The sequence below is a fragment of the Melopsittacus undulatus genome, chromosome 7 (genome assembly GCF_012275295.1).
Source record: "Melopsittacus undulatus isolate bMelUnd1 chromosome 7, bMelUnd1.mat.Z, whole genome shotgun sequence".
In the NCBI taxonomy this organism is placed as follows: domain Eukaryota; kingdom Metazoa; phylum Chordata; class Aves; order Psittaciformes; family Psittaculidae; genus Melopsittacus; species Melopsittacus undulatus.
This window is the reverse complement of record NC_047533.1, coordinates 65,313,799-65,331,818: the sequence shown is the minus strand read 5'-3', so window position 1 is coordinate 65,331,818 and position 18,020 is coordinate 65,313,799. Positions and strand designations below refer to the sequence as shown.

The 18,020-nt window shown below is 41.0% G+C and overlaps 1 protein-coding gene across 4 annotated transcripts in view; it reads right to left on the bottom strand.

Moving 5' to 3' along the window:
* Positions 1-4,705: 4,705 nt before the first annotated feature.
* Positions 4,706-18,020, bottom strand: part of ELF2 (E74 like ETS transcription factor 2) — a 36,433-nt gene continuing 23,118 nt past the window's right edge. For all 4 annotated transcript variants that reach the window (XM_034064966.1, XM_005142372.4, XM_031043093.2 and 1 more), the window contains 6 exons: positions 13,587-13,700; positions 12,404-12,541; positions 10,361-10,441; positions 7,592-7,784; positions 6,846-7,199; positions 4,706-6,430 (listed from right to left, as the gene is read on the bottom strand). In XM_034064966.1, coding sequence (XP_033920857.1) covers positions 5,803-6,430; positions 6,846-7,199; positions 7,592-7,784; positions 10,361-10,441; positions 12,404-12,541; positions 13,587-13,700 — 1,508 coding nt within the window. In that variant the 3' untranslated portion in view covers positions 4,706-5,802. The remainder of the gene's footprint in view (positions 6,431-6,845; positions 7,200-7,591; positions 7,785-10,360; positions 10,442-12,403; positions 12,542-13,586; positions 13,701-18,020) is intronic.

Below are 18,020 nucleotides of genomic sequence, written 5' to 3'. Positions count from 1 at the left end.
TTCCATTCACATCCTTTTGGCAGTTTCTAGAAGCAGCTACATGTGAGGTAGAAAGCTGTGACTTGAGAGCAAGGGTGATACTGTGCTCAGATCTGTATGTGGGGGGAAAAAGCCCAACAACCAAACACCACAGCCCAAAGCCAAACAAACCCACCAACCAAAGAACTCCCACACCACCAAAAAGCCCAGAATCTCCCTTTTACTTTTGCAGGAGCAGCTCTGTTTTCCAAGGCCTGCCAAGGGTGTCCATCAGTGTGCCACCGTTCCCCTCCTGCCAGGGCACAGAGCTGCAGCACCGATTACAGCAGGCTTTGTTTAACAGCAGGAGCTAAACTCCCACAGCTACCAAACTGCCACCATCACTCTCACAGGGGGATGGTGTTTGGTATCTAGTTGGTTCTTAAGCCATTTTACTCAGCCCCTTGCTTTCAGTGCTAACTCTCTTAGCAAAGAAACCAAGCTTTGGAGAAACAGCATGATCTGTGTGATATTGCCATCACTGCAGAGCTCTCCTGAAGTGCAAAAGGCTGGGATTCTTGTTTCACCCTGCACACGTGACAGTAGATGTTCACTGCTGCATGTCCTTAAAGGGTAATTTTGAAGGCAAGGGGAGGGTGGAATAACTGTGAAAAAGCTGGGGGCTCTCCCCTTCACAAGGTATCATACTGATCCCTGCTATAGCCCAACGGTGAACCCTTTCTGCTGCATTTTAATAAGAGGTAGACAAGACACAGAAATTAGCTGGTAACTGCCCAGTCAGCTTCACCCTTTTATTCCAGTCCTTGCTGTAAAATACATTTTGGTGACAGCCTGTACTGGAAAACTGAAGTGAAATACTGCTCCTGCTGTGTTTTATGCAGGAAGAGGCTGGCTTACAGCACTAATGCTTTTTGCCTGCTATAATTATCAGTACACTAAATATTCTTAATAGGAAGCAGGAAAGTTTCTAATTCTTTTCCTATGTGGCAGCATGACTCTTACAGTAAAAATGTCCTCGGAGCTCTTCTTGTGGCTGTCTGCCTTATAAGCACACCAAGGCTAAAAAAGTCTCAACAGATCCCTTGCTTAATCTTGAATAAAAGCTGCATGAGCTTTAGCAGTGACAGTTTTCCCTTACCCTCAGTTAGCTGAAGGAAGAAATGACCCACTTACTTGCTGAAAGGCAGAAGCTGTCGCCAGCTTATTAAAGCTCCATCTCTCCTGGAGAACAATTAGATGAGAAGCAGATAGCATCACTTGGATCTTCTTCACTTAATAAGCTTAACACCTGCTATTTGAACAGTGTCTACGAGGCAGAAACTGAGTTTAGCTTGTTCTGGCTGTGACAGCCATCATGCATAACAGACCCCTGCTGTAGGTGTCACAGTGAGCTAGAACTGAGGCTTCAGGCACCTGTCCATTTTCCCATCAGCTCCTGCCTGCCCCTGGCTTACTGATCCTTGATCTGCTCAGATGTAATTCCCAGAAGTACTAGAGTTGAGAAAATCAATTAGCAAAAGATCCCAGGAGCTCAGCCTTGTCAGCAACACACTTTACGCAGACCACCTGAGCTGTGTCAAGGCACAGAACCCTTTGCTAAGCAAGACAGACTTTGGTCCAAGAGAGAGTAACAAAACCAGTAGTCTCCAGGATGGGATTCCCCTTTCAACTTTTCATGCCACAACCCAGAAATGTTTATATTCAGGTCTATCCTGAGTTGCAACTCGCAGTTAAGATTTTTTTGTGGATTACAGTGTTACCCTATCCTATAACTTACAATAGTAGCTATTTGAAACATAAAAATGTTTGTATCTGTAAAATCAGTGATACTATGTCTGAATGCCTTCTGCCTTAAGTGTGCTCACTTCTCAACAGTTACATTGCACCTGCACATCTAGAAAAGTTACTACTTGCCAGGGATGAATTAAGTCTGCGCTTTTCTAAATGAGCCACCAGCTTCAGGTGTAAAAGCCAGTCCCACTTTCACACATGCACAAAATAACAGGTTTTTCAACAGGCTTGCATGAGTCTAGGAGTATAGCTAGGTACTAGCTTAAAATGTTTAGTGTGCCTTTGTCTATTTCAGATTTCAAACCTGACCAAAGTTCCCTTTTCCCAAGGTCACATCCTTCAACACCACAAGCAAAACCATTTTTTGTCCACATCATAATTAATTATGTCAGCATAGAGCAGCATGTTGAACAGCAAGCTTGCACAGACCCTGATAAAGATCAAAGACTCAAGTTACACGTGGGAATCTTGCCCCTCAGCCACTTAGCTGCCCAGGAAGAGGCTGCCTCCTGTAAGAAGCACGGCTTGATACCTTGATCACATACCACCTCCAAAGAACAACTGGATCTCAGGACAACTCAGAGGAACCACATGCACACAAAGCAATGCTGAAGAGCCGTGCTTAAGTAGATACACTGAAATCACTGACACTACCAGCTAAATTAAAAAGGTGGAGAGAACAAAGACATACATGGAAAGGCTAACAAAAAGTGTCTTCACTGTTCGAAGCCTTGTTAAGTACCTTCTCCATTTGAGTTACAGCACATCCTTATGCAGATTGAGATCCTCACAGCACTTAACAAACTTCTGACAAATGTTCCTAGCAGTTGGTAGCATGCATGCCACTCACCGGGTGGCCAGGGGAGAGAGCCACAGGACCATCACCAGCCCAGTGGCAAGATGCAGCACCACGGCTGCAAGCTGCTTATTGCACCAGTAGCAGAGACATGCGCCTTCATTCCTTCTCATTTTTGCCATTACACGATGAAGTCTTGGCTTTAACTTCAGAGGACATCAGCTGGAGATCATCTATTTCCAGGAAGACAGTTTGTCCTCATTTGACTTCCAGTGTATCTAAATTGGGTGTCAGCAAGGACTCAACTACAAATACTTCAGATAGACATTTCATGCTCTGAGATACAGCACCTCTCTTTCATGTAGATCAAATAACAGCCATTTAGAAAAGGGTTTCTTACAGAAGACTTAAAAATGTAGGTTTAAAAATGCTATTACTTCTCTGATTTTTCCCACCTGTGTTTCTTCACGCTGCTCCATTTCCCTTTGCCCAGAACATTAGAGCCTCTCAGAGTACCAAATTAGTCAACCCACTTCCCTTTCTGTCCTCTTTCATGGCAACATAAATCCTCTTCCTTCTTCTACATTACCTCCTGTGAGGCCTTTGTCCTCTATCCCAGGCCAAGAACACAGCTTACCTGTAAGAACCTCCGCTTCTTTGTGTTAACTGCTGGTGGACAGTTTGCTGCCTTCTACACCACACTTTGTTACCTGCTTCAGTTTGTTCATTCATTCTCAAGCTCTGCTTCCCTGCTTAAAGTACGAAAAAGGACTTTCGAAGTTCCCCACATGCTGGCCTGGCTGTACAGTGCTATTTCCACATTTCATACCAGTTGAAGGGAAGAATGGGGCTTACTGCTAGAACTGTAGAGGTAACTCATTTTTCAGTATTAGAAGCTAAAGGGAAAAAAATAAACTCCAATATAAGTACCTAATTATAAGTAATTATATTTACTCCAATAATACTCCAATATAAGTAATTAATTAATCTGGTCCCCTTTATCATCACTGAAGACTTCCATTCCAGATTGCTGTTGAAATTGCTCCTCCAGGCAGGAATTACATAGGTGGTCAAATTTCATTACCCAAGATTCTGCTCGTAACACTTTCCAGGGCATCTCACTAGGAGCTGAGAGTGCCACAGAGCACCTGGCTATCCACAAACGCATGTGCTGCTTTCTCTGGTAACTGTTGTAATGCCAGTGAGGTCCCCATGAAAATAGGGCAAACTACCCTACATCTATTTTAAGCCAAACTCTTGTACATGGACTGCAACTACAGAGCAATTTGTGTACTGTGTGCTCTCACCTGAGGTTTACCCTGCAGTAATGTATCGTGACACCTGTGACAACAGCACAACTATAAATGGAAAACCTATTTAGATAGTTACTTCATTCAGAGAAAAAAAAATCTACCTAGTCATGTATTTGTGCTGAAGCCAAAAGTTGGAAATGTCAATGGCAACATAGAAAGGACTACCAGTAAAACTCAGTATTTCTCTTTTCTCACAGTTTCTACCTACCAGTACTTCCAGCTTGCCTCTATAAGATGATGACAAAGATTAGTACACTAATTAGTACTAATTAGTAGCCTAGTCCTCTTATTTCTACCTGTTCTTTGCAATGCAGCCTTAGGAAATCAAGGTGTGGATGGAGGAACAGGTAGTTCACAGAGCTCCAGAATTTACTGATTTGAGTCTCCGAGTCACTTAAGCAAACCATCTTCTTTGCAATAAAACAATTTGGGAGCACACACAAAGTTGAGTTTTAATGCAAAGTTGTTAGCTGGAGGGCAGTAACTTCTTAAGCTACTCAAGTTATTCCACAAGCACTCGTATGATTAGCCACAATGTAAGAACACCATGTATGCCTACAATCCTGAATAGGCATTAGAGAACTAGACCCCTGTCAGAAGTTACCTCACCAACTGCTGCAAGCTTCACAGGTATTTCAAGGAAAAATACTTCAGTGTACTGTGTGAGTTGGTCAGCCATTCGCAGTACAGGAGTAGTGAGGAGCTCCAAACTTCCACACTACATCAGCTATCTTATGCTGAATGCCTGGAAGATTCCAAATAAGCAGAGAAGGTGTTTAATAGTTTGAAAGGAAAGAGTAAAAAACAAAAAGCAGACCAAACACCATTAAATTTCATTTCTATATTTCAGTAAAACCTACTTGAATACACTTTGAAACAAGAGTACAACAAAATAGAATATACTTCAAATGTTGAATATACAAACTATTATAGTTCATTCTGAACACTGGTACTTCCCTCTTAACTTCAACTAAAAAAAATTTACAGGTTGAGAACTACCTGACAAAAGCTCATGCTGGGCGTGACCTTTCAAGTGACAGGGTAGAGCTGAAACTGAAATGTATGCACGGATGTCAAGGCTAAGTGAGAGACACACAGGTATGTTCCAGCAGAAGGCGGAAAGCCTGCTGCCATTTTGTCCACAATTAAGAAATTTAGACAGACTTTTAACTACCATACAAAATATGTTACATGTAATTCTATAACAATACTGTGCTAGGTACAAGATTTTTCAAAAATTTGTTTTAATAAAAAAGCTTTACACAAACAAGCCATTAGCTTATTTCAAGAAAGATAACTGAAAATCAGTCTAAGGCTTTCATTTTGAATCTGCTTAAGCTGTATGATACAAAAACAAAAATCCCTCTAGGTCTCCGTCTTCATTTAGAAGCTCTTTAATCTTCTCCTTTATTTCACATTCTACAATACCTAGGAGCAGAGTTTTTCACATAGCACCAGTTGAGTACTGCGGGCACACAGTAGTAATTGCTGGTATGCATAGAACATGCATCAAATTTTGCAACAATGAGACTTTCCTCTCCCCCTGAAAACTAAAAGCCAAGGCAAACCTCTCACACAGCTCTCTTTTTAGTGTTCCAGGTCTTAGTGTAACTTGGTAACGAGTAACGTAGTGAACTGTTTGGTCCCTTTTCAGTTCCTCTCTCTTTCCTTCTCTGCAGGTTCAGCTGTTTCCCAACTGGAAGAGGCAGTTTTTGTCAGCATTAAAAATGTGGTTTTATTCCCACTGAAACACGGGAAAATAATTTTTTTTTGCAGTAAGTCTTCAACATATGCATGTTTATTAACATTTCAAAACTCTCCTTTTCAACTTCGTGATTGTATCACTTCCCCCCCCTCCCCAGTTATGTCAGTATATTCAAAACCGTAACAGTCTACAAGTCCATGCTGGAAGCAGCCAATTCTTCATTTCTCGCACGTCATGATTCCTTCTCTTTTCATTGTTACGGGAAGAGCAATAGCTGAGGGCGTGCTAACTACTACTACATGGGTTACAGTCTTGCTTCCATCTGCCGGCTTCTCTTCTTTTACCAGCTGCAGTGTTTTCACTTCACGATCCTGTTTTAAAGCCGCTGTGTCTGATTTGACTTCTGGACTTTTTATAACTGCACTTATCACCCTGGGAGGAGTCTGGCCAGATGCCTGCTGAGCAGGCACCGATAGTCTCATTACTGGTGTCCCATGAGCTATAGACACCGGGGTTAGTGCTCTAACAGCCAACGGGGTTCCCAAGATGTTAATACTTCCTGACCCAGAGAGGCCCGTTTTTGTTTGTAACTGACACTGCGTCAGTTGCGTGGCAGGGATCGTAATGATTTTGGCAGGCTGCATTGTGATTTTGTCTCCGTTCTCAGCAGAGGTTGGCATCACAGTAGGGATTGTCTGGATTACTACCTTTGGAGTTGTTGCTGTTGTTGGACTTGTGTTGGTTATTAACGGTGACCCTGCATTTACCGGCTGCACTGCCACGGTGGAGATTTTCTGTCCCAGAGAGGTCATTACAACAGGCACTTGCATTGCCACACGTACAGTCCTGCAAAATAAAGACAGATGGTTGTTTTTAGGCTGAAACATGGCGCACTTTCAGAGATGACAACAGGGACAGACAAATCTGGGACTTATGGATTTTTAATGGTAAAAGCGAACGAACAAGAAACACCCAAACCTTTTGCACATCTAACAACAGGACTCTGGAAATTCAGCAGCATTCATCTCTCCCTCCCTCTGTATATATAATATTAAAATGTGTAAGGGTAAGCATATTAAGAGTTGGCTCTGATCACATAAACCAAACTTTCATAGTATTCTATCATGCTACACTGCTACTTACAAATCAGAAATTATTTCCAACATTCAAAACATAGAACAAAAAACCTACAAGACAGCTTTCTAGCCAAAAAAATGCTTGTCCTTACCAAATGACAAGCCCAAGCCACATTAATACAAACCTTGGAGCTGTCGTTGCTGGGACAGTAGTAGTGGTGGTTGAGGGACGAGATGATGATGTATCATGCGTTGGTGAGGCAATATTCACAACTCTGGTGACTGCTTTTTCTGTTCTGGTACAGCTTAATGGAGAGGAATTTTTTCCTCCACGTGCAGAGGTTGCTGCTTTTAGAAGGTTTTCTGCAGATAAAGACACTCTTTCCAATGACTTTTCATCTGTAGGCATTGGTAAATCCTCATTGCAGGACTCACTTTTGTCATCATCTATGACAACTATATTTTTTGGCATCTCCTTAAACTGATATACAAGCCTCTGACCCTCAACTTTCGCAAGGATTCCTCTTTGATAGTAGTATCTGGAAGAAAAGTATAATAAAGTAGTAACAAACATAGTGACAGATGTTGAAGAAAACGCCATTCTGTGCTCAGAGGAAAATCTGAAGTAGCCACAGCAAAATGTACAAAGTGAGAAAATACAGAGAGAAGGTGGCAAGAGCATCTGAAGCATCTAGCTGAAAATCAAGTAAAATCTGACCTTTTATATATATACTTCAGGAACTAAACTGAACATTAACTGATAACATAAAGAGCAATAGGAACTGCAAGACACTGAGGCTTTTTAAACAGCCAAGTCAGCAAGAGGCCAAAGCTTTTGAAATCTTGAAACTATCTGCCTACATTTCTATAGGCAAAATTAAGAATCAGATTTAAAATTACAGTAGGAAACATAAAGCTTAAGAGTTTTTACCTCAGAGCTCTTCCCATAGTCTCATAGTTCATGTCAGGTTTGTTTTTGTGTTTTCCCCACAGCTTGGAAACAGCTTTTGAGTCCACAAGTTTAAAGATTCCCTTCTCCCGCTGAGTCCATTTAATGTATCGAGGACAAGTATTTTTGTCCTGAAGAAGGTCCAGAAGAAACTCCCATAAGTACGTTGTATTTCCTATAACCAGAAAGCATTTAAATATTAGAAACCCACTTTTTAAGATAACAAAGTCCTCCATATGTAGGTAACTCTGAATGACCTGCATTACAAGCAAACGTTACAGAGAGGATCTTATGTAACGCAACCTGCACACACTCCTTCATCCTGTTTCATAAAGCTTCCATAAATATTTACATTCTGAAAGGAGCCAATCCAAGTGATCTACTACACAGTGCAGGAGCCTGTTAATCCTGCACCCCTCCTCAGGTCTTGAAAAGAAGTGTGGGACAGTGTTCCAAGTCGCTACAAGCTTCATCTGTAAGAAGAGTTCAGGATGTTATATCCTCCTGTACTTCAGTATCAGAAAATGCACTGATATTTCCATTCCCTCTTAAAGCAAAAATAAGAAGAAAATCATAGCATCACAGCTGTGTGGCAAACACAAAATTGTGTGGCAGCCACAACTTCTCTGAGCAACCTGTGTCTCTCCAGTGCCTCACCACCCTCATAGTGAAAGGCTTCCTTTTATCTTATCTAAATCTACCTTGTTTCAGTTTAAAGCCATTCCCCTTTGTCCTGTCACTACACGCCCCTGTAAAAAGCCCCTCTACAGATTCCCTGTAGGTCCCTTTAGGCACTGGAAGCTGCTCTAAGGTCTCCCTGAAACTTTCTCTTCTCCAGGCTAAACAAGCCCAACTCTCTCAACCTATCTTTGTAAGACAGGTTATTACTACCTATCTTAGTACAGAGTAGGTTTTGCACAATGAAAGGAATTTCTTGTGGCCAGACAGTTATTACAGCCACCAGCTACTTGAGAATGTTAGCTGCCATCTCAAAATAGAAGGATCAATGGCCAGAAACTACAGGAATGGTACGAGGTGCTGTGTCTATCAACAAACTGTCACATTGGTACCAGCATCCATGTGGAGAAGCTCAAAGGCAGTTTTGCTCCTCCCAACTGCATACACTTTCTACAAGAGTATTTGTGCAAAAGAAATACTATGTACAGAGAAACCATGCCTGAACTGCCAATCCACTATGTGAGGACAAAAAATACTATCTGTCTTTAAGACAAAATACTAAGAAATGTCCAGTTCCTCCTGTATAATAAATTGAAGGCACAATTAAATCATATTTACATCTGCCTCACTTTACACCAAAAAAGATACCAAGTCTGCCAACATTAAGAAAAAACATGTATTTTATGCCATGTGTAGTGTAAAATATGGAATTAAATACCCTGTGAAAACAATAGACAAAAGTAGATCACTATGAGGAACCACAGAAATAAAAAAACAACACAAAGCAGGACCATCTCCCACTTAATAAGACAAACAGCTATAGAATGAAATCAGTACAGACAAAAACTAGAAGACATAGAAAGATGGGCCTCCTTTCTCCAAGTTATTTGTGCAGTAAACTAAGAACCGGGACATAGTACTATTCAGATAATGGAAATCCATAATAGTAAAATTAAAATTAAAAAAGCTAAGAAAGCTTTTAGAACACCAAAAAAAAAACCAAACAAAACCTCAAAACAAAAAAATCCCATCCAAGATGTATTTTTCAGTAAAGCAGATGCAGTATCTGCAATCTCCCTTGAGGTTGACTGCTACACCCAAATCCAAAGACAGCAATCACGGCCACTGAAGGGATGTTTAATTACTGTTGTGCTGGTTTTCATTGGCTAACATCTGCACAATGTCAGCCTCTTTCTTTCTTGCCCTACTGACAAATGTGACAGCTCAGGAGCTGTATCCCAGATAAGCAATTACGTAAACAGCAGAGATCTTGCTTTCAAACAAAACCGAAAGTAATAGTGGAGCTGACCATTGCACACTCAGCTAGAATGCTGCCACTGAAAGTCACTGAACTTTCCTTCTTCTACTTAGAGCAACATCCCCAAATGACTTTCAGTGAGGCAACTGTTACAGAGATCCACATTTTTCACCTATAACCAGGGGAAGAGTGATACACTGTATGCCACTTCAAAGGTAACCTGTGAGCAAATGCTCTAGTCCATCTCCCTGCTAGGTGAATAGCAGGGCTTGAAGTCCAAGAAAGTACAGTTTTTGTCAGGAGAAACATTAGCCAAATATGACTCTCCTGCATAAATTCCTCACTCTATCAGTGAAGTAGCATATCACCATTTGTTCTTCCCTTTAAGCCAAACCAAATTGTTTAGTCAAGCCACATATTCCCACTGAAGTTTGTGAACTAAGAAAACTTACTTTCAACCACCACCATTACAAATGCCCATAAGCTACTTCTTCTACTTGAGAACAAGCCTTTCAGCAGTAGCTTAACAAATTATGTGTCTAGCAGTGAGTTAACACAAAAGACAGCAACGTCAATAAACAAGAAGCAAAGCAAATGAAAAATCAAAGTGTATCACAGGGTACTTCTAGAGCAGTTCCACACATCCTTGTGTGAGACCCTGACCAATCTGAAGACATCAAATAAAATTAAAACTCTAATGAAGTCAGTATAAAGTCATCCACCAAAATTTTAAAGATCTGTGTATTATTTCCTGGGACAGATATAATACATATACACTGCATAATCTTAAAGACTCAGTAAATGGAAAGACATACCTTTGCCTTCTCGAGGTTTCTTCTTTATACCGAGATCTGGAGACCCATCAGGTATTTGTTGGGTCTTCGGTTTACGGCCAGCTGCACATAAACATGGGAGGGAAAAAAAGTATTAATCATCCATAGAATAAAAGTATTTTACAGTTTGTCTTTGCTGAAAGAATAGCTTGTGCATTTTTTTCCACTGCCATTTCCTTGCTACAGGTATGGATAAACTTAAAATTCTTCGATTATTACAACTACTGCTCATCCAGTTTAGCTCATCATTTCATTGCTTGTTTCAGAAGCAGATTGAGCTCAATTTCAGACAAGTTAATGGCAGGTGAGGCAAGCACCACATGCATGAAGTAAAACTTTGTAGTGTCTGGTTTTCCCTGAAATGTCTTATTTCTTCTTCTGCTGTGTTTTCTGCATCCTAGCATGGGTGTTGACCAAAGCATCGGTCTTCCTAACAAATTTTACTATTTAGACAGTAAGCATTCATTTCCACCTTGCACCTGTCCATTAAAAGCTATAGACAAAAGCTTTCACTCAACACAAGTGGTGCTGCACACGACTTGCATATGGCAGGCAGGGCATTAAGACACCTCCAACCAGCACCCACAGCCTCAGGATGCAGGACAGCTCAAGGCGCTGCTGGCAGCCTACCTGTGCCGCAACCTCAGCTGCCCACTGTGAGCTGGCAGGGCTCCCACACATCTCCTCCTACTCTCTGCCTGTGCCTCCAAGGAGGCTCCAGAGAGAAGGACTCTGTTAGCAGCAGGCTTAGAGCTGCCTACCTGCCCCTGCCATAGAAATCCTCTCCCAGCAAGACCTGTGGCTTCCTCATCATTTCACACTTCTGCTGACCTTTTCACTCAAGGTAAACAGGCAGGGAAGAGGATCTTGCCCCACGGCGGCAGCAGGCTGTAAACATTCCATGCTTCTACCTTCACTTGAAGGCAAGCAGAAACAATTAAAGCTCCTGCCTCAGGCACAACAGCATTAATTTTTCTGATGAACAACACTCTTTATTAAATCCTGAATTTCAACAGGCATTCATTATGCAGACCAAAATTATGGCTCTGTAACTAGGGCTGAATAACCTCAGTCAGTTAAGAGCAGGGATTTGTAATAGGAAAAAATATTTACAAAATAACCTTCATAAAATTTCCAAAGCTCCTGAGCACAGCCCTGTAACACAATGTACCCAGGAACACCCATTCAAACAGGCAGTTGAAAATACATAGTTTAAATCCAGTGTATGACTACAGATTAAATCCACAGAAAAGCTTTAATCATCATTTTCTGGCTTATGTAATTTACCGTAGAGTTACAGTTATGCATGTTTTTAGTAGATCTAAAATTCATAGATCTTGTATTTATATCACTTTATCACTACACTGCATTTTCCTCTAAATTATAAGTAAATATTTCATCTTAGCATGCCTGAAAGCTCTAATACAACAACATTTCTTCAGTTATATGAATTGTACTGATGCCTGTAAGAAAACTGCTAGACCAGAGAGAAACCTCACCAGGTACCAACCTCTCACTGGTAACTGTGAACTCCAACACTGTTCTCAATAGTTTCTCCTTCAAGACATGCCAATCAGACAAAGAAAATACTTCTCTCTCACAAGGAAGATCTTGTACTGATTTTGTAAACTAATTTATGGTTTTGTAGCTTAGCATTTCCCCTGCTGTTTCACTGCAAGAATCCTGAGTCTACCCACTCCCCAGATATTTCTGTATTTCAGACACCAATGGTTACCCACACAAATCCTCTTTGAATCCTTCTTTACTCTTCCTCCACTTTGTAAACTGTGCTTAAAGAAGACAACAAGGAAATCATATTTTCCTTTATGGCTTGGCTCTTGCCTTTTTTTTTGTTGTTGGAGACTCGTTTTCTAAGAACCCACATTTCAGCCTCTAGTCAGTCTGATACTATGAGCAGAGAAATCAGATCATCTAACCCATCTCCACCAGTATCAATCACACCGTCTGCAGCAGTGCACATGATAAATGAATTCTGAGATTGCTCCTACAAAGAGCTGTGCATACCTTTTTTCTTTTTCATCGGTTCATGGATATCAGGAGAAGTTGGAACAGAAGATGCATCCATCGGTTCAGATTCCTCCGCCGGTACCTCCACTACTGCTTCTGCGATCACATCAGGTCTCATGGCTGCATGGATGAATTCTGGGTTTGACATACAAAGAGACACAAAAGTTTTCACTATGAGCAAAGGAAGGAAGGGCAGGGGGGGAAGTATCTGATGAAGTTTCTACCTGATTAATTTAGTGTATCTTCCATGAATTATTTTAATCAAAGAATATGCAGTAGTATAGCAAAACTCTGCTCCAACAACTTGTCACCTAGAAAATCAACCCAATTCCCTAAAATATGCATGCTTGCCAGTATTGTTAGGCATAGAACAAGTATCACACCAATATTTCAGAACTCAACTTTAAATGAAACAAATTAAAGCTTAACCTTTGATCCTTACTCTGATCTCCATTTCTTATTTTGCAGCTTTTAGGTTTCAGTTTAACCACTGCTTCATCCAACATATACTAAGTTGCCTCAGAAGGAACATCAAGTTAAAGTAATCATCAAATTAAGTTTTGTGGGTTCTAACTGGTAATACCTTGCAGCACAGTGTATTCAGATATTCTTTGTAAAACAGAAACACAGATAAAAATATCTTTCCCTTAATATAACTGTTTATTTTAGCAATTTAAAGTGTCAAATTCACAGAAGAACAGAATGATAAGGTTAGAAGTGACCTCTGAAGGGCACCTGGTCCAGCCCCTGCTTAACGAGAGCCACATAGAAGTGACTGTGCAGGACAGTGTCCAGATGGCTTTTGAGTATCTCCAAGGATGAAGACTCCACAACTGCTCTGGGAGGCCTGTGCCAGGGCTTGGTCACCTGCACAGTGAAAAAGTATCTCCTGATGTTCAGATGGAAAAGTTCATTTTAAATGTGTAACTACTCTTAGATCCTTACCCAACCTTTCTCAGATAAATAATTTCATCTGTAAGTATGCTTGTTACAGGTAGAGAAATCCTGTAAAAACTCAAACAAATCAGTAGTTTTGCAATAAGAAAAGTATATAAAAGAAAAATAAGAGAAAAGTGTTTTAAGCAGCAATCCTCCACAGAAGCAGCTTTCCCAATTTGCTTGTTCTCCTAATTAGTGGAGGAAGAAAAGGCTCACAGAGCAGAAACTGAGGCTCACATACCAGGACTCCTGGAATCTCTCAGGCAGGTAGGAGACTCCATATGAAGCAAGGCCTCTGCAGCTTCAATTGTCTTATCCCTGCAATGCACATTACTTCCATGAACCGATGCCTCCACTACAGAAGAATAAAAATTGAGAACAATTAGTTACAAAAATTGCTTAGTGCTGTACAACTGCAATATTCAGCCTTAAGCATGACAATCCCAAAACTGTCAGGTGTCTTCGCACCTTTTGTATCTTCCTGTCAACAGAAATGTGTAGGGAAGACACAAGACAAGCAGAACCAACACTGTTACTTGTCACAAATAGATTTCTGGTTCACAGCCATGCTCCTCCACTCTACAAGGTGATCACGAGCTTACAGAAGCAGACTTCTAGGATCTGTCTTCTGCCTTTAAGCTAACCACAACAAACCAGACAGTAGTGAGGATGGTTACAAACTGACACAGCAGAGCAGGGAACTAGTACCATCTCCAACTATTATCCCATTAAAATCTAAAGGTCACCTCTCTTCCTATTTTCTATTTGGATAAATACATATATATATAAAAAAATACAAGATTATATAAACATTATATATACATAGATAAAAATACAAGATTGGTTTGCAAAACATACATCCAGTTTCATTTTCTGACATTTAAATTCTATGAGAGTTGGGTTTAGCAGGCTTGCTTACTAAAAAACAAAACACAAAGCATAAACAGTATGCAGGGGCTGAGGTTTTTGTAAGCAATAAGGAGGAAGGTGAAATGATCTCTTTTTTCCAAGTTCAGAAAGTCTACAAAAGCTGCACATTAAAGTAACTTGAAGAGATTGCATTTTAAAGTTTGATACAGCACAGACTGCAGCAGCAACACTAGGAAACCCCCCACTTATGAATTAAACCCAGGGTCCTGCTCACGGCCCAGTCCATGTTGCTCACCCTCGCAAAGGTTTTTAGAGGCGGTGGTGGTGGTGGTGGCAGCACCTGTTGCCCATGACCCTCTCTCTCGCAGAGGTACGCCAGCACTCTCCCCGTGCCCTTTCCATGTATGGCAATCTGCTCAAAGCCCAACTGCTCCGGCAGCACAGGAAATCTATCTTTAGCACAGGCAGGGTCACCTATCTCCAGCGTCAGAGAGCTAAAGAGGATTTGGTAATCATGCTCGACAAGAACTTCAGGGCACCTATCCTGTTACTGAGGATGTCTAAGGAGCAACTTGATGTTTATTTAGATAAAGCAAGGAAAACGCTACTAGTATTGCTTCTGACTTAAGAAACAGATTAATGCCGGCACACATGGGGGAAAGCCTTCCAGCATACCTAAACACAAGGATCACGCACTAAACATATAAACCAGAAGCTGCAAGTGAATGAAATCTGGAAGTATCACAAATGGAAAATTCTGGAGGACTGAAACATCTGGCTGACCCAGGCCGGATGCCCACCCACTAGCTGGCTGCGGGGATTCCCACTGCAGCTCTCTGCAGCAATGGTATTTAGGGGGCTTTATCTTTTGGAACATAAGATGCCTGATAAAGCTGACATTCCACCACCACTTGCTTCACCCCAGGCTGGGAAAAACAAAAACTAAGCATATAGGAAGCTCAGGCTAAAGGAAAGGGTCTGTATGCACACTCTGTCCCTTGGATAACCAGTGACAATCAACAGTTTTGCACTTTGCATCCTTGCCCCAGCTGCAGGTCCTGGGTGCTCCCCATGCCTGGGGAAGCTGCTGTTTCTTTTCCAAGCAGTTTGGAGGTGTCCCAAGTCAGAGGCTGAATGCCTGCACTGAAACTGAGTGGCCCTGCAGGAAGCTCTCCACCTAAACATTCTTCTTTCTGCAGAAAAGCTTCAGTTCCTCAGAAATTGATGACTTAAAAGTTTCCCTGCATCTACTAGATAAAACCTTCCCTGATCATTAGAATACAGGAACAATATTCAGAGAGTCACTATAAAGTACAGAATCATAGAATGGTTTGGGTTGGAAGAGACCTTAAGGATCACCTAGTTTCAACCCCCCCTCCCATGGGCAGGGACACCTCCCACTAGGACCAGGCAGCTCAAAACCCCATCCAACCTGGCCTTCAACTCTTCCAGAGGTAAGGAACGCTGCCAGGCATGGGGAATCTATCAATTCTACACCAATACTGAAAATTGAAACCGGAAAGTCCAAATCAACATTTAATATATTATTTTAGAGAAAAAGATTTAAAGCAGGTCAGCAAAGCCTTCCCACCAACTCCCCTGCAGCAAAGAGCTGTACCATTTTCACTTCTGTTTCTGCTGGTTAACAGTTTTGGGGACAACTAGCTAGCTAGGTTCTGTGCAGGTATCAGGTTCAGTTTATAAAGCAATTCTATAACGAAACTCAAACAATTGCCAAATTTCAGTTGCAAGAAAGTACTGAAGTAGAATATTGAAGTTGTCATCCCCTAAATGCTTAAAAGCATTCAAAGTTTATGTGTGTATCCAAAGTATTTCCTATAGGGAACAGTTTAGATGCTGCACCACATGTAAGAAGTACTGAACAAAGAGCAGGAACAACACAAAAATGATAGCCAAGAGCCATGTTTATACTTTTACAGTACTCTGGCATTCTGCTGAGGGGCTAGAGTGCAGGGAAAGGAGATTAATCCCCCCAGCCCCAGCATTAGGGACTAAGGCTGCAAAACGCTATCAGCAAAGCAGAGGGACAAAGGAGCTATCCAACCTCCGCCCTAAGCAACCCTTCCATTTCCAATAAAACTAGCATCATCTACTCTTCAAAAGCCTCTGGCATTTGGAAATACACACTTCACAAACATCTTTCCAACATGACTTACCTAGAACTCCACTAAAATAGTCATATAAAAAGCTTAAGGCAAAAAATAGTAACACTTCTGGCTTCGACTGCAACAAAACATATGCTGTCTGTCTATCACGACAGTTAACAAACTAACCTAACATTGCCAAAAAGACATCTATTAAAATACTTACTAAAATAAGCACTATTACCAAGCTTGACGTCTTATCAGCTAGCTCCATTCTCCACGGTTTTAGCCTGAGAAGTATTCTTCTACCAAGTGTGCATTAGTTTTCAGTTGTGCTTGGGCAACGTTACTGCACCAATACATGTGGGAAAGTGTAAATCTGCATCTCAGCACTAATTTGTACTTAAAATGTCTTTCTGAAAGGCTAAACAATGCCTAATGGAAGACATGTCTTCTGTTAGACTATAAAAGCGTCATAGTGCTCAGGCAGGAGAGGTGATACTGATGAAAAATACAGCTAGACAAGATACCCCAAAAGATGACGTGGGGGAACAGGTTCCCTCAGAGAAGGGATACGACAAAGGAAAACCAGGCAACTGTTCTTGCAGGTAGCTATATCCAATGTCACCAACTAAACACCACTTGTATCACAGTTGGTACCACTTCTCACAATAAAGAGGAGGGGAAAGCAAACCAAAGACTAGGAGTCTGCAGTAAAAAAAATGCCAATTTCAGTTGGAAGCCATCACAACAGAAAATCACTGGCGGTTATTTACTACGCAGAACCTTCCAGGCTCCTATAGCTTGTGCCATGCACACACACCTCATCACAGCAACCCTAATCTTCTCTCAGTACATTCAAGCTTGTGACGCACAAGAGTGGTATGGCAGCGGGAGAAAAATCTCTAACCAAAGAATGATGTGTATCACCCATTTCTTTAAAAATGCCCTATTCATAGATTTTCCACTGTATTCATACTATTAACTAAGGTACCACTATGCACATATACAAGACTCCCAAAGCTACAATAGCCTGCATTGCTTGAGTAACCAACTTAAGACATAGCTCTGTCACCTTATATACTCATTTCAAGAGGAATGTCACTTGCCCAAATGAAGCAAAATACACAGATGGAAGTAAATTTTCCAGACTTTAGTAACTGAGTAACATGAGAAGTGACGTTTACCAAACCAGAATGCATTATAGCTACCACTACAAATTTCTCTTTCATTCTTTTAAATCAAATCTCATCCTACTGCTTTTATGAAGAAATCTAACTCCTCGGCACTTTATTTTAAAATAATTCCTTAAAAAAGTTTCTGGTCTGTTTTCTGAGGGAAAAAAAAAAAGTCCTCTTAGAAGAGAAAGTTATTTTGATTTTTAAAACATAAACAGTTAACTAGGCTATTTGATATCTATCTTCACTGTTGACCTAATGTCTTCTAGCTCCACTCTCTAAACAACTAGCATGTACAGTAGATGATTCAAGGCTCTCAACAGCTGTTACAAAATACCAAACTTGGTAATTAAGTCTGACAGGGCTGTACTTTTAGCTTTACAGAAGAGAATACTGGCAACATACCCATTTTGTAACAAAGCCCCCAGTTTTAACGTAAAACAAGAGCAACAAAGTGAATTAAAGCAAGTGATGAGAGGGAAAATAATGGACTGAAATTTTTAAAACTGTACTTTCTGAAAC